At 38.0% G+C, this 27,388-nt stretch overlaps 1 protein-coding gene across 23 annotated transcripts in view; it reads right to left on the reverse strand.

Moving 5' to 3' along the window:
- Positions 1 to 27,388, reverse strand: part of tcf7 (transcription factor 7) — a 65,061-nt gene that overhangs the window by 15,683 nt on the left and 21,990 nt on the right. For 11 of the 23 annotated variants that reach the window (XR_007138965.1, XR_007138966.1, XM_047805581.1 and 8 more), the window contains exons 5-9: positions 24,339 to 24,426; positions 9,979 to 10,065; positions 6,109 to 6,210; positions 5,285 to 5,447; positions 1,800 to 1,940 (exon numbers count right to left, since the gene is read on the reverse strand). Coding sequence is in view for 18 of the 23 variants with exons in the window: in XM_047805581.1 (XP_047661537.1) it covers positions 1,800 to 1,940; positions 5,285 to 5,447; positions 6,109 to 6,210; positions 9,979 to 10,065; positions 24,339 to 24,426 (581 nt within the window). In the remaining 5 variants the exon portion in view is untranslated. Of the gene's footprint in view, positions 1 to 183; positions 247 to 1,799; positions 1,941 to 5,284; positions 5,448 to 6,108; positions 6,211 to 9,978; positions 10,066 to 24,338; positions 24,427 to 27,388 lie in introns of all 23 variants that reach the window. The other 12 variants (XM_027152826.2, XM_047805584.1, XM_027152829.2 and 9 more) reach the window with 7 other exon arrangements.

The following is a 27,388-nucleotide window of genomic DNA, read 5'->3' on the forward strand; positions in this document are numbered from 1 at the left end:
GCTAGTTAAATATTTGAGATTACATTAAAGCAGCCTCTTCTTTATAGTCATGAACTTGATCACTAGATCACAGTAAACTGAAGCTCTTCTAATGTCCTATTTATTTTATTTATTTTTGTCCTTTAATTTATGTGCCTAAATCTTTTAAACAAGCAGTTAAACCCTTGAATAAAACAAACTGACCTCAACCCCTGTCAGCTGTCCAACTACAGGCCACTATCAAACCTCTCCTTTATCTCCAAGATCCTAGAAATTGTAGCAACATAGCAGTTATGCTCATACCTACATAGAAATAACATTCAGAAAATGAATCAGTCAGGAATAAGGCCTCATCATAACAGAAATGGCAGTGGTAAATGACATACTACTACCCATATAATCTTGGTTGAATCCGCTTGCTGGTGTTTCCTGCCTTTTTTTTTTTAGAATTGCTACCTCTGGGTAGAATTATTTGTAATCATGGTATTGGCTTCTACTGTTATTGCTGATGACACACATTTATATGTTTTTCAGTAAAGCTAGATGAGAGGCATCAGCTTAAAAAAGTTTTTTCATGTGCTGCAGTAAAAGAGTTTGGTGTGAGTAACTCCAGTCTTTCAAGTTCATGAAGTAATATTTTAATTACTACAAAACTGACTTGGAGTGTAGTGGGTAAGATATGGTTGATTTGAATGGTCACACGCAGTTGTACTTGAACAAACTTTTTTTAATGATCGAACATGTCTACTTTAATAAAATGATGCAGGCTATTTGTTGGTACATTAAATAATAAAGGCTACAGTATTGGCATAGCTTTTCTCTTACAAAGCCCTGCAGTTTTACTGTTGTAGTCAGATTTATTGATGGTGGAGTGTCTGGTTGTTTTATTACCTAATGCAACTAACGTGCCTGTCTTACATTCTGGCCCCCCTTTTTACTTATGCTGTGATAGCTAGTCTTGCCAGGGGTCACCAGTATATGATAAGCATACCCAATAACCTGTAATTCTTTCTCTTTCTCTCTCTGCACTACTCCTGATAGATCAGACTTTCTGCGGTTTTAGACATTGCCGGGCTTTGTGCTTCTGTTTCGTATGTTTCACTGATTACCTCACCCATTTATATCTGTCTTCTCCCCTGTTGACCCCTTGTCTTCTGTCTCGGCTACTGGTTACTTTTTAGTGGTTTTATGTCATTATTTTGTATCTCAGTCATCTGTTTTTGTTTATCCCACCAGTTTTTCCATGTCTTTATAGTTCTGTTATTTTAAATAAATCCCGCTGTTTGTTTTGGTATCCCTGCATTTAAGTCTGTATTGTTTTTCTTGTGGAGGCACTGACATATCGCAATAACAAGCAGACAAAATCACATCTAAAATATAGAGGTTCACATCACTATAATATTGCAAATGTAGCACATTCTATTCTAATATATTTAACAACAGAAATGCAATTACTCTTTTTTATTAACTAATTGTATTTCAGTATTTACTAAAATATAATTCAATAAGTGAGCTTATTTCATAACATGGATGTAGCTTACAGAACCAGAATACAGCTAATAATTGGTTCCAGTTAGTGAGTCTAAAAAAATCTTAGATAAGCTCTTAGATTTTAACAGAGATTACCATTCTGATCATCATAAACTCATGAAAGATAACATGGCTTTATGGCGCTGCCTGCAAATTTGAAAGGGTTGGACCACTGTTTTTGGAGAAATTGTTGACAATATCTGTGTGTGTGTGTGTGTGTGTGTGTGTGTGTGTGTGTGTGTGTGTGTGTGTGTGTGTGTCTGCCTGTCTGTCTGTTTAAGAGCACTCACATAGTTGTCCCGGGCAGACCAGCTTGGGTAGAGTTGCATGTGAAGCTGCCGCTCTTTCCTTGCAAGCTCATAGTACTTAGCCTGTTCCTCACGAGTTAGAGCATGCCACTGTAAAACACATACACAGTGGAAGGTCTTTAGCTGAAACAAATAAATGTGAATAAACATGAAAAACAAATATGATTCATTAAAATATGCATATATTTTTTCAATATTTTTAAACAGTACTATTTTAGTATTTTTCCAGAAATGAAAAAAATATATTGCAAGTCCCTTCATTTAAAAAAAGCATTTTTGCCATAGAGGAACCGGGACTGCCCACCAAGTCAGCATCCCTCGACTCCCTGTCATGTATCAAGTATCTCATTGTCCTCAGATTCCCCTGGAAGCAAAAATATTATCCCCACGTATCCCTCCATCACCTCACCAAGCTGAATCTGCACAGTGTCTGTAGTCACAACTGCATTAGAGATGACAATGAGTGGAAATGGCCTTTAGCACTTTTGGCCAGTACAAGTACTGTATAATGCCATATGGACTCTCTTGTGCTACATTTGTTTTTAGTATCTGATCAATAACATGAAGTTTCATATATCACTGATACTTAAATTTAATAATTTTGCCAATTTTTGGCCTAAAGAACAAAGTCATGAAAATAATCATAATAAATCACATTTCATTTGTGCACTGGCCGGGATCTAAATTGAGAAATCACCCAAACCAATCTAGTGTTCACCCAGTGGGCTCACACTTCACCAGCATGGGCAACCAAACATTTAAAAATTGTCATATTTGTTAAGGATTGGATGAATAAGTGGGTTTTCATCACAGACAATGAGGAAGATGGCAAATGTGGCAAAATAGTTCCCAACAGATTAAAGTTCAAATTTGATCTATAGATTGTCAATGTTCAAACTATTAAACCCAAACCTGTAATATATCAGCAGGTTGCCAAGAAGGTTGCCACTGATCTTAAAATCTGATCTTTCAACCAATCTCCATGTGAAAACAAATAAATAACTGTATGTGGAAATGGCAGGATAGATGTGGTCAAACACTGGTAAAGTTTTAGTCTCGATGCACCACAGCCTTCTCTCGAGGGGAGTGGCTCGAAAAGAATGTGTCTATGAGAGGGGTCAGCAACAAACTACCCATTTCAGGGTCCAGGAATTGTACAGCTCTCAAAGACATAGCAGATTGCAGCCAATCACTTTGCTCTGCAAAGCAAATGACACAATGCTGTCTGCATTTGTCATAGACAGTGGTAGCAGCATACCTAATAGTGATGGAGGAAGTGAGTAAGAAATCAATAATGGGGGTAAAGGACTACACCATTATCTGCACCATCTTTGTATAAAGTAGATTTGCTTACGTGCTTTATTATTTAGAGAGTTGATATTCAGCACCCACTTGAGGCCCTGGGTTATGATGGTTCCCAGAAAGCAAAAGTTCACAGCATCAAATGGGGAATCACACAGGATAATGGGGTAGTGGGGCTGTGTTCTTTCTGAAGAATTCCCCCTGTTTTCAAAGCATTGAGCTCCAGGCTATTATGACTGCATCAGGTCACCAGATTTTCTTTCCTTATGTAGGAACACTCATCCCCCTCAGAGATGAGCTTGATGAGGGTTTTGTCCTCTGAAAACAATAGTTTGACAGACTGGTGACTAGAAAGAACATAGCCTTGGGGGAATCAGCACTGATTAACTGGGAGTCAGAGATATGTTTTCCCAGTCTCACATGTTGCCTTTTGTCAGTCAGGAAGTGTGTGATCCACCTATAAGCTGGAAAAGCTTATCCTGTAGCAGAGATAGAATAAGTATATTCAAAGCAAAGCTGAAATCCAAATTAGGATTCCAGTACAGTTTCCTGAGAAGTCTATGTGCTAAAGAATGTAATGCATCTACCGACTTGTTGACTCTGTAGGCAAACTGCAGAGGATCCAGGAGATCGTTTATAATAGATCTGAGATTGCACCGCACAAGGCACTCAAATGACTTCATTTCCACAGACGTTTGAGGAACAGGTCTGTAGTCATTTATGTCTTGTAATGCTAGGTTTTTGGGAAGCAGGGATAGTGAGGGAGGTCTTGAAGCAAGCTGGTAAATGGAATATCTCCAATGAGTTGTTAAAGGTGTCTGTAAACACTGGAAACAGCTGATCAGCACAGTACGTCATGGTGTAATGGAGAGACAGGTCCTGTCCAGCTGCTTTGCATGAGTTCTGTCTCTTGAAATCTCTGTAAAAGTCTCTCTCTCTCTCAAATGGAGAGTGTTGTTCTTGAAGAGGGGGAGGAGAGGCAATGGACCATTCAGGTGTGAATCTGTGGAGGCACCAGCCCCATCTGTGGTGGGGGTGGTGAATCTGATCAGCTAGACCTTGAGTGGATAGCTAGTGTCAAGGGCCTGTCACATTGTCTTACAAAGCGAAAGTTCAGACTGTTTAGATTCAGTTCATTAGCAGAGTGGAGGGATTTAGGCTTGTAGTTTGTGATCTGTCTGAGACCCTAACAGTTAGAAACAAAGTCAATGGCTAAAAACTCCTTTTGCAGTTTTTTCCACTGTACAGCTGTTTATGTCCTCTTATTGCCAAATTTTACTTTGACATAAAAGTAAAAAAGTTGTTAAAGGTGCCATGGACAATGAACAAAGAGAAGAGTGTAAATGAAGCAAACTCATGTGGGGAGTAGAATGACATGCAGTTTATAAAAAATGACTCAGTATCAGGAGAACAGTACTGCTGAATAACTGTCAAATCATTGTACAAGCCATTATTAGATTAAAAAACAAATTCCTCCGCCCTTCATTTTGTCCCAAAGTTCCGTATGGCAATCTGCTCTGAAAAGTCCTGGTCTGGTATCAGCCGACACAGTTATGTTTCTGAGAAGCACAAGACAGAAGATGAAGAAAAATTTGTTTTTCTCCTACAGTACCAGTAGCTGAAGATCGTCCAAATTGGTACACTGTGAATGCACATTGGAGAAAAAAATTCCATGCAGTGGGTGTGCAATATCTGAGTCGGCAGATGGACATGAGACACTGTCTCATTTCCACAGCGTTTCACTACATGTGCACAAGTGGGGGTATATTTTACCAGAATGCAATAAATTCACATATGTATCAATGAAGGTGGGAAGTGAATCTATATGAAATGTAGCCATAATATTCATGAGCTCTGATCTGGTGAATGAGCTCCCAATGCAATCGCAAAAGAAACTGCGTTAACAAACAAAACATGACAAAAACAAACAGCGCCAACACACATGCAGCAATTTGTGGTGCCATTTTGGTTTATATCAGTAAAAGTACAGACTAAACAAACAGGAGCCCAGAGGTCAGCTAATATTATTCCTGACTCCTGAATCTTCCTTCATACCTCCACATGGGTTGTTTCAAATTTGTGTAAAAATGAAACTACACAATCTCCTTAGATTTGAGCACAGGTGTTTTATTAATAGTCCAACATAATTTTAGAAGAACCCTTACCCTACGGCCCAGTATTTGGTTGATAGCTGCACTCTCCTTCAAGGTGCATTCTGCAATGACTTTTGCCCTCATCTCCTTCATGTAGAGCATAAAAGCATTCAGAGGCTTTTTGATGACTGGCTTCTTAGACTCTCTATCCCTCTTTGACTCTGGATGTGGCTTGCTGCAATGCAAAAGGAAAACAACACAAGTTTGATTTGGTAACATTGCATTCAAATACTGTAGAATTGCCATATTAGATCATTTAATTAAAGACTTATCATTATGAAACATTAATAACACAAATGTAATAAATGTCTGCCAGTTATGAACGAGTGATGCTTACTTCATGTAAAAATTCCCCATCTGCAGTTTCCTTAAAGGTGCAATAGTCATCTTGAATCTTTTACTAATAAAATTAACGTACAATATGATATACTAGCCAACACCAGTACTGTATTGATGGTCAGTTCAGAAATACATGGGAGCTCAAACAAATTCACATATTTATAGTGTTATAACTTGGCTGCAAACAGCTAAATGACCTAGTAAGCAAAACTAGTAGGCAAAAACACAGACCAGAGTAAAATGCTTAATGCCGGCACTGACAAAAACACAGCTATACTATCACTATAGTCCATATATTATCATCTGTATCTAAATAACAAAGCTATATGTAACAAAAAAATAACAAAAAATATCCTTAATAAACAGACTACTTCATTGCTTGAAAGTGAAATGGTAATACTAATACTAAAATTGGCTAATGATTCAATGTTGTATGCTACACATGCATAAGAGCGATTAATATTGACTAATGCACCTTTAATGTTTTTTACACATACATGTCAAACTGCTCTTGCCTGCCTGAAGAGGGAACTATAGCAGGGTGTGGGATTCCTGTAGGGTGCATTCCAGATGGCCCCATAATCAGAGAGTGAGAGAACCTTCATGAACACACAGGAACACCAAAATTATTGTAAGCATGAAACATATTTATGAAGTTCCTAAAGGTTAATTTATGACTGCAAGTAACTTTATTTAGGTAACGTAAATACAATGATAAGGTAATTATGGCTGTCAGCTGGAATCAACAGATTTACAGTAACCTTCCTGAAGCCCCCTTGTGTAGTTACAAGTCAGAGGTATAAGACACAGCTAGCAGCAAAACTATGTGTCACTTATAATTAAGAAATGCTTGAGAAAATGTGTAATAAAATATATTTAAAACCAAGGAAAATATAATATATATATATAAAACCAAGGAGTGACCTGAGCAAATTATGCTCTTTTGATGGTTGAAGAAAATTAATTCTTGAGAAATAGCTATTCATAATACTTTGTATTTTATTACATATATGTTTCTGCAAATTATTTTGTACATACAATTTTCACTGTATTTATCTAGCCCTCCAGCACTTGTTCATTCATGCAATTATCCAGTCAGCAATTATGCAGCAATATCCATTTGCATATACAGGTCAGAGCTTCATTTAATTTTCACTGTATGAAATACATTCTCGGAAACTTTGACTTTAAGTGGTTGGTCATGTAGCTAAGAAAAGCTAAGGGTGCAGACTAATACATAATTATGGAGGATGTGCTCATGCAAATCTTCAGTGTGGCAGAATTTCTTTTGTAGCCTTCCCCGGTAATCTTGTCTCTGAGCTCTGCAGGCAGTTCCTTTGACCTTGTGGCTTGGTTTTTGCTCTGATATGCATTGTCAGCTGTAAGACTGACTCCAATCAATGTGTAGAAACAGCTCAGTAACTATCAAGAGAAATGGAATGCACTTGAGCTAAATTTCAAGTATTTTGCAGAGGGTCTGAATACTCAAGTACATATGATATTTCAGATTTTCCTTTTTCATATATTCTCAAACATTCCTAGAATTTTGTTTTCATTTTGTGGTACTGGATATAGATTAATAAAAAAAAAATTGAACAATTGTATTATCACATTGCAACATAAAATTTAAAAAAGTGAAGGGGGTCTGAATTCTTTCTGAATGCACTTGATATCTGTTTTTGGAATGCCCAAAAGTTTTTCCTTTTGAGAATATACCTAAACAAACACCATCATGAAGCCCAATGAGCAATACCAGCCAAAGACAAGTCCCAGAAAGTATCAGAGTCTCAAACATTAAGTTAGGATTTTATTAAAGTTATTAATCAAAATGTTAGTCAACCTAGACACAAAGAGGACTTCAGGTAGGCAATTCTGCAGATTCCTTTTAAAAAACAGCAACTAATAGAAAAAGAAAATGTGTGACAGAATTACCACTTGGTAGTCTTTGTTAGCAAAAAGCAAAAACTATTATTTCCCTTTCATGAGCAGAACAAATATAGCTCAAAGGACTTACCTTCCTGCTTCAGTGGATTTCTTACCTAGATACTGTACTTAGAGTACTTACTGTACTGTTTAATTCCTGAAGTTCCCTTAACATATCCCATATCTCAGGACTCTTATTCATATTCAATCATACCAGACATTTGTCTCTTTTCTACATGGCTCTTTTTTGTAATGTTTAAAATCCCTCTGTCATCTAGTACAGGTTTTTTTCTTCATGCCATCTTAATCCTTTTTTACCACTAGCACCTAAGGCTTGCTCATTAATTTTCTAGATTTCTATAAATTGGCTTCGAACAATGTCTATAGATAAAACCACAATTTAATCGACATAGAAATTATATACTCAAATAAAATGCAAAAATATATGCACTCATACAAAACACTAATGTGAAAAGCCACAGCAATGGTTTGCAGGAGCGCGCAAGGCTGGAATGCAGCCATTCAACAACTAAAACATTGATTTTACAGATGCTTCTTGCCTTTATCATCAAACTCAAGACAAATGGAGCTGACCACACAAAATGCAAGAGCCTTACATACAGCATTTAATTTACTAACACTAATCTTAAACCGGGAGCACGTTGGCTTAGTGGTTAGCATGTTTGCCTCGCTAAGTGCTTAGCACGGTTTGCCTGCTTTGATTCCTGCCTCCGCCTTGTGTGTGCGGAGTTTGCATGTTCTCCCCGTGCCTCGGGAGTTTACTCCGGGTACTCTGGTTTCCTCCCCGGTCCAAAGATATGCATGGTAGGTTGATTGGCATCTCTGGAAAATTGTCCGTAGTGTGTGAGAGTGTGAGTGAATGAGAGTGTGTGCCCTACGATGGGTGGGCACTCTGTCCAGGGTGTATCCTGCCATGATGCCCAAAGACATCTGAGATAGGCACAGGCTCTCCGTGACCCGAGAAGTTCGGATAAAGTGGTAGAAAATGAATGAATGTATGAATGAATGAATGAATAATCTTAAACTTCTTTATTTTCAGTTCCCTTTTCCTAAAAGGGTTACTCAACAAAATTATTAAAATTTCTTATATACTAAAAAATATTTTTTAAATTTACAATACCATTAAATATTTCAGTGAAATTAAATACCCCCTTCATATATCTGTATATTTATATCCGAGAGGGATGTTGAAATTGTTTACCCTTAAGTAAACTTAAGCCTTACAAACTCCACCCATACATTTTCTGTACTGCCTATCCTACACAGGGGTTATGGGGAGCCTAAAGATGTTGCCATGGAATTTGGGCAACAGTTCAGGGGACACATTGTATGTGGTGCCAACTCAGGGAACAATTTCACACACACTCACACAACAAATCACTAGAGACAATTTAGAGATGCCGATTAGCTTCAATTATGTATGCACATCAGTGCAGCAGAAATTGTGTTGTAGCCTTCCCCAGATCTGGGCCAGTTCCTTTGACCTCATGGCTTGGTTTTTGCTTTGATATGCATTGTCAGCTGTGAGGCCTTCTATAGAGAGATAGCCTTTCCAAATCATGTTGAATCAATTTAATTTACCACAGGTGGACTCAAATCAAGATGAAGAAACATCACAGAAACTATCAAGAGCTAAATTTCAAGTGTTGTTCCAAAGGGTCTGAATTCTTTCTTAATGCACTATATGGCATAGTGTTGCTGAAATAAGCAAGGCCTTCACTAAAAAAGGTTCTTTGCATACAAACTGTGTATGTGTGTCTGTGTGTTTGAGTGTGTGTGTTTGTGTGTGTGTACAAGTTTTGAAGCAACATATGCTGCCATCCAAACAACATTTTTCATTGAAGGCTGTGCTTATTTCAGCAAGACTATGCCAAACCAGAATCTGTATGCATTACAACAGCATGGCTCCATAGTAAAAGATCCAGTGCAAAACCTAAAAGAAAAGGTGATGCAACACAATGGTAAATATTGCCCTGTCCCTGAAATTTTTTAAATGGCTTCAAAAACTCTCAGTTTCAACATTTGATAGTATTTGTTTATCATATATATATATATATATATATATATATATATATATATATATATATATATATATATATATATATATATATATATATATATATGGGGTCTAAATGATTTGCAAATCTTTGCAATGCATTTTATTTTTTATTTTTATTTTACATAGCATTTTATCTAAACAGTTTTTAACAGATTATAAGTCCCTCAATTAAAACCAGAATACCTATGCTAATATTGACACTTCATTGTAATATGTAACCAATTATTTGATTAAAGCAAACTAGGGCACAAACATGGCAAAAGCTTAAGCAAGCTAGGCTGGGTTGCATAGGCAGGCTATGAGGGTGGTGTTAGCACTTTTAGCTGAAACTTCAGAATCAAAAAATTTTCAGCTGATACTATACCTTGAATAGGAGGAGTTGCTGGTGAGACTGGAGGAGTAGGGCTGCCTGAAGCCACACGAGGAGAGTGGATAGACAGGCTGACTTTGCCTGCAGGTAATTGGGAGTTGGGGTAGGTAAGGTAAGGATTGGGTGACCTTCTGACCAAATGTTTGGTGATTTCAGGTTTATATATGCTGGATAAATATAATAACCCACAAAATTTAGAACCTCTTTTATATACTTTCTAGAGTTCTAGATACCCACACTCACCAAACAGTTTATTAGGATCACCTGTTCATTCATACAAATAACCAATCATGTGCAAGCAGCATATATGTCATGTCATATATTCATGCAGGTACAGGTCAAAAGATTCAGATCATTTTCACAGCATACATCTGTGAACTAAATGACTTCAATGTGGTTTTATTATTTCAGGAACTGCTAGTCTCCTGAAATTTTTACACTCATGTAGTTTGTTTAGGTGAAAAAAGTGAGAGTGTAAGTGTGTTTGAAGCTTTATGTGTTGTTGGTGTTGTATTGATCACAGGATATTGGCTATTTTTATTATTGTAGCATTGAAAACTATTTCATACAAATAGATAAATTGTTTACTTATTCAGTATATATTGTATCCTCATTTATGACTACACTCTCAAAACAAACCTGCATTGACAGAAATGTCTTTCTTGAAGATAAAATCACCATATTTTCTCTTTGTGGATTGGACATGCCAATTTTAGTAAATCATACTAGAATTTTTCTCTCGAAAACATTTTAAATGAATTTATTGAGTGAATTAAAGAATGACTCATAATATCTAAAAAAAAAAGAGAGAGAGAGAAAACAAACAGTGGTTGGCACAACCTATGTAATGATGTAAGTTACAGAAAGGGTCATTGAACAAGTAAGTTAACTAACTGATTTGGTGAAGGGAATCAAAAGATTCAAGACACTGAGATGACTTGAAAATACTAATAGTTCAGAGAAGAATGGCCAAACTGTTTCGAGCCAACAGGAAGTCTACCGTAACTGTGGTACATAATGCTAATTATTAGGGCCCGAGCACTGAATGGTGCGAAGCCCTATTGTTTTTGCTCGGGTTTATTATTATTATTATTAATTTTTTTCAAATGTGGTGAACATGATGCCGAGACATTGCACTTGCAAAATTCCGAAGGAGTTATTGGTATCTCGAACGGTGCTGCCATGGCGAGGCGACTAAGTTATGGCGAATTCTGAGAAACAGGAAATGTCTAATATCTAAAGCAAAAAATGTCTTATTGGGATAACACGCTGTGTTTATATTCGGCCAAGGATTCCAATCGCATCGATGTGCCTATTGTGAATCTCGGACATAGCACCACCAACAGGCGACAGGAAGTGTGTCAGTCACAACAGTTGCATGTAGTGAACTTTTAAATACTCCTCCTAGGACATTCATGCGATTGACACCAAAAGTGATGCCGAGACATTGCACTTGCTAAATTGCGAAGGGATTTTTGATATCTCGAACGGTGCTGCCAGGGCGAGGCAACTAAGTTATGGCGAATTCAGAGAAACAGGAAGTGTCTTCTATCTAAGCCAAAAAATGTCTTATTGTGATGACACGAGGTGTGTATGTTCGGCCAAGAACGTGATCGCATCGATGTGCTTATTGTGAGTCCCGGGTATAGCGCCACCAACAGGCCCCAGGAAGTGTGTCAGTAACAAAGGTGGATTTTTTTGAGAGCTGCATGCGGTAAACTTTTAAATGCTCCTCCTGGGGGGTTCATGCAATTGAGACCAGACTTGGCCAACATGACGCAGAGATATTAGAGATGCAAAATTGCAAAAGGATTTTTGATATCTCAAACACTGTTGCCATGCCATCGTGTCAAACTTTTATTTCAAGCATATTAAGGCTTTTGGCGTGCTTAGATTAACTTGAAATTTGACACATACATCACATTTGTCGGCTGTTAAGTGTGAACAAAAAGGTCAGACAAAGTTGTGTCTCTTAAGTGGCTCACTAGCGCCCCCGTTTGTCTAAAATGTGGGGTTTCATTTACCCACAGTCCCCAAATGGTTCAGTAACAACGTAAAATACTCCACTGATATTTACCCACTTGATGCACTTGCCCACCGTGCATTGTTTTCTGGGAAGCTCCGCATAGTGATAAAAAAACATGCGAGGGCCCACCATCGCTGCTTGCAGCTATATTTATTATTATTATTATTTTATTATTTTTTTTTTTTTGCACACATTGGCCAATTGGGGTCCCTTAACATGCTCGAAATCTCTTGAAATTTGGCACACGTCAGAGTCGTGCGACGCTAGGCTCTGGCAAAGGCTGGAATACGGGCGTGGCAAAGGGGCTCTGTAGCACCCCCTGTAATGCAAAAACAAACATTTGTGCACAGATCGGGCAATTATACACATGTACGAGAGTTGGTACGCATATAGATCTCATCGACCCGATCAACTTTCGCGTTCTAAACTATGAGCTCTGCCCAACAGGAAGTCGGCCATTTTGGATTGTTTTATAAGTGCATGCGGTGAACTTTTAAATACTCCTCCAAGGGAATTCATGCGATTGACATCAAATGTGGTGAACATGATGCCGAGACATTACACTTGCTAAATTTCAAAGTAATTTTTGATATCTCGAGCGGTGCTGCCATGGCGAGGCGACTAATTTATGGCGAATTCAGAGAAACAGGAAGTGTCTAATATCTAAAGCAAAAAATGTCTTATTGGGATGACACATGGTGTGTATGTCTGGCCAAGGATTCCGATCGCATCGATGTGCCTATTGTGAATCTCTGACATAGCGCCACCAACAGGCCCCAGGAAGTGTGTCAGTCACAAAGGTGGATTTTTTGACAGCTGCATGCGGTAAACTTTTAAATGCTCCTCCTGGGGGGTTCATGCAGTTGAGACCAGACTTGGCCACCATGACGCAGAGATATTAGAGATGCGAAATTGCTATCTCAAACACTGTTGCCATGGCATCATGTCAAACTTTTATTTCAAGCATATTTAAGGCTTTTGGCGTGCTTAGATTAACTTGAAATTTTACACATACATCACATTTGTCGGCTGTTAAGTGTGGACAAAAAGGTCAGACAAAGGTGTGTCTCTTAAGTGGCTCACTAGCGCCCCCTTTGTCTAAAATGTGGGGTTTCATTTACCCACAGTCCCCAAATGGTTCAGTAACAACGTAAAATAGTCCACTGATATATACCCACTTGATGCACTTGCCGACCGTGCATTGTTTTCTGGGAGGCACCGTATAGCGATAAAAAACGTGCGAGGGCCCGTCATCGCTGCTTGCAGCTATATTGATTATTGAAACTACTCTTTTTTTTAATATAGAAGTCTGGTTTTATAAAACACATATCATAAGGGTCATACATGATAGATCATGTGCATGCTCATATACAGTACATTAGAAGAAAATCATATTATGAAAGTATTGAAAATACTATTAGCACTTAAATGTAATCTTAGCAGGAGAGGGGCAAGGTTTACCGTAAAAGTGTGTGGGAGATGGCAAATTACTATGGCACACCTGCCTTTCAATTGTAGATGCTTATTTAACATTCTATTTATTTTCTTTTCACTTTTTATCGGCATGAGAGGCCAGTGTGTGTGGTTGTGTGTAAGCCTCTGATATTTTGTGTGTGACTGTGAAGCCCCAATTGAGCCTTTAGAGAAGGAGCTGGTTTTCTGTTTGTTTTCTTGTGGTTTGCATTTTTTGTCCCAGTTTAGAGGGAAATGTACCAAATCCTCCACAATCATCTACCATTAAGGTGTGTAGTGTCCGACCTGTGCTAAATCTATCATTAGCACCTCTGATCCATACTGTTAGAAGATTAGGGTTGTTTGTTTAAATATGCCCAGTGACTTCTGGACTACTGCAAATGCTAGCTGCATCTGGACCCTGCCCAACCAGAGGAGGCCCTCAGGTCATTAGGGGCATTAAGCCAGCTTGCTTGAATAGCTGGGTCAAGCATCAGCTGTAGATGGATGGGAAGCAGGTGGAACTTGCAGATAATGCATAATTATTCCCAACTGTGAAGCTAGGCATCTAGACATAAATTCAACACATTTAAATTTCAATATACCAACATATCATATGTAGCCACAAACAATAAGTCTACCAAGTCAATTCCACTAATTCTTATTTACAGTAATCTGGGGCCTTGCTCTAAAATTCTCTGTGAATTTGCAGATTTTATTTCAAAGCTGGTTGTTTCTTTAGACAAAGCATAAATTGTGGGAGACTTTAATATTCATTTTGATAAGTTAGAAGATCCTCTGAGAACAGAAGTTGTGTAAGACCCACTCATAATGGAGGTCACACTCTTGATCTGAACCTTTGGATTAAACATAGAAAATATAGTCACTCTTTCACTATCAAAAGCTATCTCAGGCCATTGTCCTTTTGTTTAAATTGCATCTTGAACACAATATATCCAGATTGCCACATCACCAAGTCTGCTACTGCAGAGAGATTTACCAATAGTCTCCCAGAATGATTATCATGATCAGGTGACTGATTTCTGTCAGTCTGTCAGACTGTCAGTGTTTCACTACACCTTAGATATTGTAGCTCCAAGGAAAATAATTAAACAGAAGACACTAGCTTCCTGGTACAATGACCAAATATGAACCATTAAACAATCAACTAGGAAATTAGAACGTAAATGGCGTGAAATTAAATTATCAGTATTTCAGTTAGCATGGAAGGAAAGCCTTTTGAACTGCAAAAACATTTCTTAGTGCTGCTAGATTAGGGTATCTCTCAACCCTAAATGAAAATAAAATGAATCCTAAAATTTTATTTTATACTATAGCAAAATGAACTAGGAATGAAACCACTGTAGAAAAGTGCACTCCAACAGTATGTAGCAGCAATGACTTCATAAATTATTTCAGTGGAAAACTTTAGGTTATATCAGGCAGAAAATTCAGATAAAACCAAATAACTTGATAAATAATGTAAATAACATGATACTTTTTCTTATCAGCACTGTTTTACTCCCCTTCAAGACTGATTTAATTTCATTGATTTCTTCCACAAAACTATCAACCTACAAACTGGATCCCTTACCTATGTGTTTCTATTAAAACAGATAATAAAAGTACCTACTAAGCCTCTTCTAAAAATAATAAATGATTTAATTAGCACTGGATATGAGCCTAAATCTTTGAAACTATCAGTTATCAAACCCCTGATTAAAAAACCTGACCTTGACCCCTGTCAGGTGTCCAACTGTAGGCAAATATCAAACCTCTCCTTTATCTCCAAGATCCTAGAAAAGGTTGTAGCAAATTATGCTCATACCTACATCATAATAACATTCATGAAATGTATCAGTCAGGATTTAGGCCTCATAAAGTCACAAAGCATTGGTTAAAGTGGTAAATGACCTGTTACTGGCCTCTGATAAGGGTTGTATCTCCTTGCTGGAGTTAAATGATCTCAGTCTAACTTTTGACACAATTAGCCTAGCTATTCTACTTGATAGGCTAAAAATATTGTTAGTGTTAGGGAAAGCCCTCTCCTGGATCAGATCTTATTTGATTGATTATTATTAGTTTGTAGATCTAAATGGTGACTACTAAGCTTATGTTTTAGGCACACTATATTTGTCCATAAATATGCTCCCCCTTGGTGCAATCATTCATAAACATGGTATGAGCTTCCACTGTTATGCTGATGACACCTTAATAAGATTGAACAATGTGTTAAGGACTTTAGACAGTGGATGCTTACTAACTTCATCCTGATTAACTCTGACAAGACAGAAGTGCTTGTACTAACATAGCAGGCAGCCAAAAGTAAGCTTTCTGATTACTCTGGATGGTCTTTGTTTCATCTTGTGCAGCATTAAATGACCTTGGTGTGATTATTGAAACCGGTCTCTCATTTGAAGCACATGTAGATAATATCACTAGGGTAGCCTTCTTTCATCTCAGAAGTATTACAAAGATCTATATGTCACTACATGATGCAGAAATATTAGTTCATGCTTTTGCATAAATAAGCTCCAGTTAGTCGAGACCGAGTTATGGAACAGCCTTTCAATTCGTGTTTGGAACTCAGACACAGTCTCTGTGTTTAAGTCCAGGCTGAAAACCCATTTGTTTAGTCTAGCTTTTTTATGAATAGTTTTTTTTTGGGTAAAGTAGCAGATCTGGAGGGTAAAAGGCTACACAGGCTAGCATGCTATCGGGCAGACAGGAACAAAACACTGTTTGGTAAGTCACGTGGAGGTGGACTGTGTGTGTATATTAATAAAGACTGGTGTAATAACGCTGTGGTAGTACAAAATCACCGTAGTTCAAACAGGCAGCCTCGATGCCTTTCTAATAATAGCCAGTGACTTTAACCACGCCAACTTAAAGACAGTGTTACCGATGTTCTACCAACATGTGAACTTTGGAACAAAAGGAAAAATATACTGGACTTGTGTTTACACTACAGGGAAGCATACATACAGGGCTGAGCCCTGCCCCCACCTTGAGTTCACAGATCACATCTCTGTTATGTTCATGAGCTGCTAAAGACCAGAGATGATGCTTTCCGGTCAGGAGATAAAGCAGCTCTTTAAACAGCAAGAGCCAATCTGTCATGTGGCATCAAAAAAGCTAAACGGACATATGCAGACAAAATCAACAGTCACTTCACAGACAGTAAAGACACATGGAGCCTTTGGAAAGCCATCCGGACCGTCACAGACTACAAGCCTCCGCTACAGGCCTGTGAAAACAACACATCACTCCCTGACACACTGAACCTATTCTACTCGCGGTTTGACATGCAGAACAACACACCTGCACAAAAACTGCCCACATCGCCCAAAGACCTTGTGCTCTGTCTCTCTCCAGCCGATGTAAGGACGCAAGGCTGTGGGTCGCGAAGGACCGGGCCGGGTACTGAAAGACTGTGCGGCACAGCTGACTGATGTCCTTACAGATATCTTCAGCACCTCACAACCTCTCAACAGGCAGTCGTCCCCACATGTCTCAAGTCCACAACCATCATACCGGCACCAAAGAAAGCACCTGTGTCCTGTTTGAATGACTACCGTTCCATACCACTGACTCCAATCATGATGAAGTGCTTTGAGAGGCTAGTCATGCAACAACCAGTCTCCCCAACACCCTCGATCAGCTCCAGTCGCCAGAACCGATCCACAGATGATGCAATGATGCCTTCAGCCTCCACCTAGCCCTCACACACCTTGAAAATAAAATCTCCTACATCAGAATGCTGTTCATAAACTTCATTTCAGCAGTCAACACGATAATCCCACAACAGATATTCAAAAACTGCAATTGCTGGGCCTTAGCAACTCCCTCTGTAATTGGATCCTGGAGTCAGTGCATGTCGGGTAAAAAACATTGATCACCACCATACTGAGCACAGGCACACCACAAGGCTGTGTGCTCAGCCTACTGCTCTTCATGCTGCTGACACACGACTGCACTGCAAAGTTCAGCTCCAACTGCATCGTCAAGTTTGCTGATGACATAACTGTGATCGGTCCCATCAGCAACAATGAAGCAATGGTATGCAACAAATAACCTGTCCATCAATGTGGAGAAGACAAAGGAAGTTGTGATGGACTTTAGAAGAAACTCTGCTGAGCACCGACCACTGACCATCAACAACTCAACAGTAGAGAGGGTCAGTGGCACAAAATTCCTGGGGGTGCACATCACGGAAAATCTCACCTGGTCCACCAACACACAGTCACTCTCCAAGAAGGCACATCAGCTGCTGCACTTTCTCCACCGCCTGAAGAGAGCATGCCTCCCTCCACCCATCCTCACCACCTTCTACAGAGAAAGCATAGAGAGCGTGCTGACCAACTGCATCACTGTTTGGCACGGGAACTGCAGTGCAGCAGACCTCAAGACCCTTCAGCGGATAGTGAATACAGCCGCAATGATCATCAGCGCCCCTCTCCCTTCTATCAAGGACATCTTCATGAAGCGATGCTTCAGCAGGGCCAACAGCATGGTGGGGGACCCCCACACATCCCTCCAACATCTTTCAGCTCCTACCATCAGGAAGAAGGTACAGAAGCATCAGAGCACACTCTGCTAGACTGTGGAACAGTTTCTTCTCCTGAGCTGTGCGAGCCCTGAACTCAAACCACCACACAGGCCTCCTGTGATGTGACCCACCTGACTGCCACCAGCTGCACTCACCACAGCATTAGCACACTGGTACATCAAAAACTAAACGGTGTACAAAAACCCACAGTCAATACACTTTTACATGCTAGCTACCAGCGGCTTGACTTTGAATGCCTCCAATTGCACATGTACAATATCAAGGGAAGCATTGTATAGTCCACATATTTATATTTATTTCCTGAAAGTCTTTACATAGAGTGTATTGTTTGTACTGATGGCATAGTCCGCACCTGCCCCCCTGCTTCGTTGTTGTTTTATGTTTTATGTCTGTATGCATGTTGCACCGATGACCTGTGAGACACAACATCTCGTTCCACTGCATGTCTTAAAGTAGGCGGAATGACAATAAAGCGAACTTGAACTTGAACTTGACTAAAGATTTTTTGCTAAACCGAGATGTGTGGATGTTGTCACCAACTCTGCAAGTCACTCAGGTTTGCTGACTGTGGAGTGGTTGAGTGCTTTATGTCCCAGGAAGCCCTCACGTCTTTGTCACTTTCTGTCTCTCTCTCTCTCTCTTTCTCTCTTTCTTACATGCAGATTACATACATACAGCTCACAATTTCGCAGTGTGACCATCAGCTGGCATCAGCTTGATTCAGGTAGACACAAAGGGTTGGGAGGGTTGGCTCCTCCACCTTTTGTATGGATTCCTGAACAAATGTGTAAAAACAAAAATAATTGCTGCCTGCCACAAAAAAGCAGTGATGCAGTTCCTGGAAAGGAGACATTTGTAACTATTTTTTCAGACATCATTAGCCAACTGACTAAGCTCACAATGGATGAAGCTGTGCAAACTCCATGTTGGAAAAACATTGCCTGATCTTATTCCATTTTCAACCTTTGACCTGTATGTGCATGATATCATGCATATCACTACTGCCATTATAATATTGGCTGACAATAATTGCATGAATGAGCAGGTACTACATATACTACATTGTTAGTTTTAAGTTATATATCGTAAAGTTTGATTTATAGTTTAAAAGCTTTTTGCAAAGATTCCTTTAGACTGACAATTAGACAGGATAATCACTTATTTGCACATTTGCTGCGAGAAACCTTCAAAGCAAGAATCCTTCTTCTGCCTGATAGTCAAACATATTTACTTTACATATTTGCATATGCAGGAGTACATTCATTTAACATGATTTACAAAGAACTCAATCAACTGGTTATACTATGTAATACTATGCAGTTTATTGATTTATATGTACAACAGTGAAATAAATAAATATATATATATTTTTTAAATTCCCGCTCTTTCATTGTACAAATAAATATATTTTGTATTATTTAAGCAGCCTTGATGCCCGATGACGTCTGAGATAGGCACAGGCTCCCCGTGACCCGAGAAGTTCAGATAAGCGGTAGAAAATGAATGAATGAATTATTTAAGCATAATTAAGTATTGATACTTAAAATTCTGCTAATTTAACAAAAAAACTGTAAAATAGGCGTGGTATGTTATTCACTAAAATTATATTGTATTACATTATTATATATCATATAATTCTCACAAGAGAATTATACAATGTATTCAGAAGGTATTCAGACCTCAGCATGTTTATGGTATTGTATTAATCACATACATTACACAAATAATGAGAGAAAGATTTGGTGTAAGGAGCTGTGCAGATAAGATGCTGTCAATAGTGACATGCTTTTCTGCAATGGCTCCTGTTGCCCTGTGATCCTTGCAGCTTTCTTTTGCACTTGTGAATCGCTTTTTTCTGATGTATTCAGATTCCCTAAATGCTTGCATGTCCCTAAAATATTATTCCGAAACCTCACTCTTTCATCAATGGACAATCTCACATAGGATCAGTAGATTAGGACCTGCTAATAATAAAGATTTTGATGTTCATACTGAACATTGTTTCAACACACTATAGTGTCTATATTAAATATGTTCCAGCATGACAATGTGTAAAAAGGAGTCAGTAGATTCCATAAGCAGAAGTGAAACGTGAGATAAAATCAGAGTCGAGGAAAACAGGCAAAGCACCAACTGTCATTTGTCTTGCACTGTTTGCTTTGGGTTGCACACAATGCACTTTATGTGGCTTGAACAACTTACTTTACTGCAAGTCCTTTACTGTTGTTTTATGTGGCACCATGGAGAAATGCTGTTTCATTTCATTATGCAGTGCATCAGCTATATATAGTTGAAATGACAGTAAAAGCATCTTGACTTGACTTGAAGTAAAAAAAAATGTAAAGGGTCGATGTAAATAATTACAAAATAAATAGCAACTGGGAAGTTCAGAAACAAAATGTGGTCATGAATAATGGCAAACAGGCAGCGTATGCACACAGGATTAGTATGCAGGCAGAACACGCAGACAATACTTTGATAGAATATTATACTTCTAATAGTATAATTGGGACATTGTCTGGGGTTGGAAGACAAAATTGGCTTTGGGCCACCAGAATTCGAACTTTAATTTCCCCTTCTCCAACTCGATCTTCAAAAACATTGAACAATTAAAACATTGAGCTAAGTAAACAGTGAAAAGGACTGTCTGACATGGTTTGTGGTAATAAACTGCTGCTGCCCAGTCCAGCGCCCTCCTAAAAACAAGACACATGAGGAAGGCACATTTCATAACGTCCTCACTATAGGTCTCTGGTTGAAGAAGATTTCACACTGGCACAGAAATCCCTACACTGAAACAGAGCACCATAAATTTAATTTAAGTATTCTGTAACGAGGAGTCAGCATATTCGATATAGATTCAATATACAAAAGTTTATTAAGCACACCAAGAGTAAATAACCCAAAACATAAGACAAAAGCAGAGTCAAGGAAAACAAAATTAAAAAGAAAAACTTAAGTGCAATCAGCGAGGTAAACAAATCCAAAACCCAAATAACAAATGGAAGAGTCAAGAAACAATGCGTAGTCATGAACAATGGCAAACAGGCAGAGAAAACAAATGCTTGGTACTCAGGCAGAACTCACAATACTTCATGTTGTGTGATGGCTCCATCTGGCGGTTTGAGGGTGGAATGTGGTTGGCGCTGTTACAAGAAGTTCAATGAAGATCCGTCAGCTACGGTTGGAATAAAAGAGCTGGAGTGACATGCAAGGAGATCTGACCTTTGAGATAACAGGAATGCTCTCTGCACCCCAGGTTTTCTTGCCTGACAACAGTGCCTGCTTCATTAAGTCTTGTTCGTTGAATGAGCAAATCCATATAACCACGTTCCAGATCTGAGGGGCAGCATTCCTGTACTGTTTTCTCAGTAACATGCTTGCCTTTGTCACTCAAAATGCCTTTTTTAAATTATATTAGAGTTATCAGTTTTGCTGCCCTATTTTCCATCATATAAGAAAAATCATTTATAATCTCACTGTTCATTGTCAACTGGAAAAGGAGTGGGTCCCTTTTAAGTCTGGATCTTCTCAAAGTTTCTTCCTAATGCCATGGCAGGGAGTTGACAATTTTCAGAAATATAAAGGCCATTCCTCAAGATGTAAACCACTCAACAGTGGTAAGAATTGGAAGGCCAGATATACAGCGGTGAGCAACAAAATTATGGAGACAAAATTAACCTCTACCCAAAGTGAGGGAAAAGGGCAACGTGTGGACACTTGATCTGCCCATAAACCAAAACATATGAATTCTTTAAACAATTATGCCTGAGCTAGTGTTATGTCTTGGGCTTGCATGGCTGCTTTTAGAATGGGGTCCCTAATCTGTATTGATGATTAAACTCATGATTGTAGCAGCTGAAACAATTCAGAAGTCATTCTGTCTGCCGATATACAGAAGAATGCATACAATGACCCAAAACACACTGGTAACACAAAAAAAGACTTTATGAGACATTAGGAGAAAATAGTTTAAGGTTTTAAACTGACCAAGTCAATTACCAGACTTCCATCCATTTCAGCATGCATTTCACCTCCTGAAGAGGAGATTGGGTAAAACAAGGGTAAAAACAACAAAATAAACAACAACTCAAAGAAGCTGTAGTAAAAGCCTTGCACAAAAGAAGAATGCAACAGTCTGGTGGGGTCAGTGGCTCTCTGGATTACTTACAGTATTGTTCAAAATAATAGCATTACAATGTTACTAACCAGAATAATCCAGGTTTTTAGTATATTTTTTTATTGCTACATGGCAAACAAGTTACCAGTATGTGCAGTAGATTCTCAGAAAACAAACAAGACCCAGCATTCATGATATGCATGCTCTCAAGGCTGTGCAATTGAGCACTTAGTTGAAAGGGGTGTGCTCTAAAAAATAGCATTGTGGCATTCAATCACTGATGTCATCAATTTTGTGAAAAAACAGGTGTGAATTAGGTGGCCCCTATTTAAGGATGAAGCCAGCACTTGTTGAACATGCATTTAAAAGCCTGAGAAAAATGGGTCGTTCAAGACATTGTTCAGAAGAACAGCACAGAGGTTACAATTTGCCAAAAAAAAAACACATCAACTGGCCTAAAGAGAAATGGAGTAACAAGTTGTGGACTGATGAGAATAAAATTGTTCTTTTTGGGTCCAAGGGCCACAAAAAGTTTGTGAGACGACCCCGAAACTCTGAATTCAATCCACAGTACACAGTCAAGACAGTGAAGCATCTTGGTGCAAGCATCATGATATGGGCATGTTTCTCCTACTAAGGTGTTTGGCCTATTTATACCAGGGATCATGGATCAGTTTGCATATGTCAAAATACTTAAAGAGGTCATGTTGCCTTATGCTGAAGAGGACATACCCTTGAAATGGTTGTTTCAACAAGACAATGACATCAAACACACTAGTAAACGAGCAAAGTCTTGGTTCCAAACCAACAAAATTAATGTTATGGAGTGGCCAACCCAATCCCCGGACCTTAATCCAATCGAGAACTTGTGGGGTGATGCTGTTTCTGAAGCAAAACCAAGAAATGTAATTGAATTGTGGAATGTTGTTAAAGAATCATGGAGTGGAATAACAGCTGAGAGGTGCCACAAGTTGGTTGACTCCATGCCACACAGATGTGAAGCAGTTTTAAATAACTGTGGTCATACAACTGAATGTTAGTTTAGTGATTCACAGGATTGCTAAATCCTAGAAATAAAAATGGTTGTACAAAATAGTTTTGAGTTTGTACAGTCAATGGCAGACACTGCTATTTTTTTTAACACACCCCTTTCAAATAATTGCCCATTTTCACAGCCTTAAGAGTGTGCATATCATGAATGCTGGGTCTTGTTTGTTTTCTGAGAATCTACTTCACCACGTTTGCCACGTAGCAATAAAAAATATACTAAAAACCTGGATTATTCTGGTTAGTCACATTGTACTGCTATTATTTTGAACAATACTGTATTGCAAGCAATGGATAATCAGCCAAATATTAAGTGTTGTTGATTTTAAGATTATCTGTTCCAATAAGTTTGCTCACTAAAATAATTGTGTGATCTGCCAACAAAGGTGCCATTTTCTATGTGTACAGTTTATAACATCTATATGTACATACAAAGGAATGGAACCTGAAATTCTTATCTATCATCCAATAGTAATCTTTTGATCTCAAGCCCAAATGTGTATAGGGCATAGCAAAAACCAACAGATATAGCCTTGCTATTTCATTATTTTCAGAAGGGTACCATACAGTCAAATTCTGTTCTTCTTTGTCTGTTGTTAAAAATGTAGAACAAAAAAAATTCAAGTTAAACTGCTTGCACCAAAAATTCTCAGGGTTAGAAAAATTAGGAAAAAAATAATGTATATCTGGAGGATGTTTTCCATCCTTATGGTAAAGCACAGTTATAGCAGCATCAAGGTATGGGAATCTGTTTGTTAGCATTCATGGTAAGTTTCTCAGGACCAAGGAAAAGATAAACAGTTCAAAATTTGGAGACATCATTTAAGAAAACTCAGCATTTATCAACTCAGACTGGGTTAAAAGATCTACAAAAATGACAACCTTAGTAAAAAAAAAAAGAAAGAAAGAAAGAAAGAAAGAAAGAAAGAAAGAAAGAAAGAAAGAAAGAAAGAAAGAAAGAAAGAAAGAAAGAAAATTGAAGGGGTCTGAATACTTTTTGAATACATTGTGTTGGATATGTTTAGAATTATGTGTACATTTTATTATTGACACTGATTGAAGTTCTGAGCTATTGTCTTAGAATGTAGAGTATGTAGGAAATGTTAGCCGAGGTACAGAACAAGATATTTGGAACTTACCAGCCCATGGATGAGGTAATTTGGCCAACTCCTCCTGAAGGCAAGGAATAGAAGCTTGTGAGATCATGGGGCTGATGTCTGTGAACACCTGTGACATAATGGCAGAGGGTCAATCAACTAATGTTGACTCGTTACTTTTAAAAATCTACTAGGATTTATGGTTAACATAACAAGACCAATCAACTCTTATCCTGTTATGAATATTTAAACCAAAGAGGAAATTCTATTATTAAATAGAAAAAAATAAACAAACAAAACATGGGCCATTTCATTTCACTGAGTAGTAGTGGGAAAGTTGCAATCAATCAAAAAAGTTGCTGGCAATCAAATTTGGTTGTTATAGTCCAATAATAATGCTGTCTTAAAGCTGTTTTAATCTAATGGACAAAGTGATCTAATGAACAAGGATAGAAACGGCTAGTGCGTGCCTTTATGCTGAAATATCTCCTACCAAATACCACAGAATATAACATCTTCACTGTCTTAACATCTTATCTGGAGAAGAAATTAGTTTAATGGAAACAATTTAGATTGTGTTAAAATTTCTTGTTTTTTTACAGCAGAAATCTGTTTGTAAATGATGTCATGTGTTAGCAGCAAAAATCTCATATGTGATTTAAAGGAAACCTGACCGACTCAATGACTGTAATTTGACAAAGCTTCAGGCATGTTTCTGGACTCAACCTATAAATCTATTGAGATTGGAATGTGACTGAGTCAACTTATTTTGACTTTGTTCCCCACCCCCTCACAAAAGTCATTCTAGATTACACTGTGGGAATGCTTAGTCCACATCCTTAAAAATCGGTAACTGCCTGTGAAGGTGCCATCTGCTCAGAGCAGATATATATGTATGACAGAAACAAGCATGACCAAAACCAGTTAACAGATTAAGGCCAAGTATCATATTTTTATTAATAGAGTGAATTTTTTGATACTGTTAGAAAGCCAGTGGTGAAATGATCATAATTTTTTGTGAACATCTGACCATCACACCATATGTGCTTTTGTGAGCAACTTATTCCATGATTTTGATGTCACAATTTACCTCCAATATTCTGTTAAGGCTTTTGGAATGTGGCTGAGGAATTGAATCAAATCAACCATAAAACCTTTAGCAAGATCAGTTCCTGCTGTTGGGTGAGGAAGCCTGTGACATACTGTAGTCAGTATTCCAATTCAGTATTCAATTTGGTTTTCTTGCTACTTTCTACGAATGAATAGCAATAAAACAGAAGTCCTTCTCGTTGGCTCCAAGTCCACCTTAGCCAATGTTGATAGTTTTTCAATAAATACTGATAGTTCCACAGTTTTTCTTTCCCCTCAGGTAAAGAGTTTTGGTGTCATCCTTGATAGCACTCTACCCTTAGAGGCTCGTTTTAATAATGTTACTCATTCTGCCTACTTTCACCCCAGCAATATTAATCGCCTCCACCCAATCTTGACACAACAAAGTCTATTTTAGTCCATGCCCTTGTTACATGACATTTGGATTACTGTAACTCTGTTCTTTTTGGTTTGCCTTCAAAAATTCTTCATAAACTTCAACTAGTAAAGAACTCTGCAGCCCACATTATTACTTGAACTCCTTCTATTGATCATATCATGCCAGTTCTTCACCAGCTTCACTGGCTGCCTGTGAAGTTTCTCATCAAGCATAAAATTCACCTTCTTCATAATCTTACTCCACCATATCTTTCTAATCTTCTCCAATTATACACATCCTCCCGTACACTCAGATCCTCTTCTGCTAATCGGCTCACCACACCATCAGCTCAACTGTCCAGCACTGGGCTTAGAGCATTCAGTCGCTCTGCTCCCTGCCTTTGGAACAGTCTCCCTGCTGACATCAGCGGTATAGACTATCTAACGAACGTCTCAAAACTCACATGTTTAGAAATGCATTTTATATTTGAACTTGCCCATTATTTTCTTTTATTACTTTATATATATTTTTTTTATTCCGTTGTCTATTTGTTTTTTTTATAGTATTCGTTGTGTTTTAAATGTATTTTTGAAAGGCACCCTCAAATAAAATGTATTATTATTATTATATTATTATTACCAAATAAAATGTATTATTATTATTATTATTATTATTATTATTATTATTATTATTATTAGTAGTAGTAGTAGTAGTAGTAGTAGTAGTAGTAGTAGTAGTAGTAGTAGTATCCCAAAGGAGTTTAGCAGGGTTTAGGTTAAGGTTCTATGCATTGTGCAACAGAACATTGCTTCCAGCTATTCGGCAAAAGTTAATTAAAAGTTAACACATAATATTGTAAACCTTCTGTATGGCCATTGGCTTTTTGCCAGACTAGCTATTTGATAGCTAACTAAACTTTTGTGAATTACATGACAAAAGAGCGTTTTGAATAATCATGACCAGCATGTAGGTGTCAGGCTCACACAACCATAGTTTTTATTGGTTGTTAGAGATATGCCAGAAATCTCTGGTGTTTTGGAGTCCATCTTTGTGGACTCCAAAATAAACCTTCATAGTAGCAAAGCTATACAAGATTCAACCACGAAACTGAGATGATTGAAATTTTATGACTCACAAATCTCATCAGTATTGCACAATATGGCACACCTGTGCTATATGAGGTTTCTCAGGTACTGAACTATAAAACTTAATTTATTTGATTTATATGTCACAGTTGGTGTTAATTCCATCCAAATATAACTATTTAGGGTTTGTTTTGGAATCTCCCCACCAACAACATTAAATGTATAATACACAGTTACAGTAATGTGTGTCATGCCACAGCTGGACACGCTTTCAGGTTGACGTGAGCTACAAGAGCAAGCAGGCATACCCGGAAGTAAGCAAAGTGATGATTTTGGACCAAATGAAAAAAAAAACATAATAAAGGTGTTTACATACCTTTCAGATTATATAAGATATTCCTGATCAGTAGGCAGAGGTCATGTCTCATGTCTTATACATAGTATCTTCTATTTCCGGCCATTTTCAATATTATAAAAGCAAAAACACGATTAAATTCTGTAAATAATTGTGTCAATGAATTATTTAATTATTATAATTG

Source organism: Tachysurus fulvidraco, chromosome 21, assembly GCF_022655615.1.
Source record: "Tachysurus fulvidraco isolate hzauxx_2018 chromosome 21, HZAU_PFXX_2.0, whole genome shotgun sequence".
In the NCBI taxonomy this organism is placed as follows: Eukaryota; Metazoa; Chordata; class Actinopteri; order Siluriformes; family Bagridae; genus Tachysurus; species Tachysurus fulvidraco.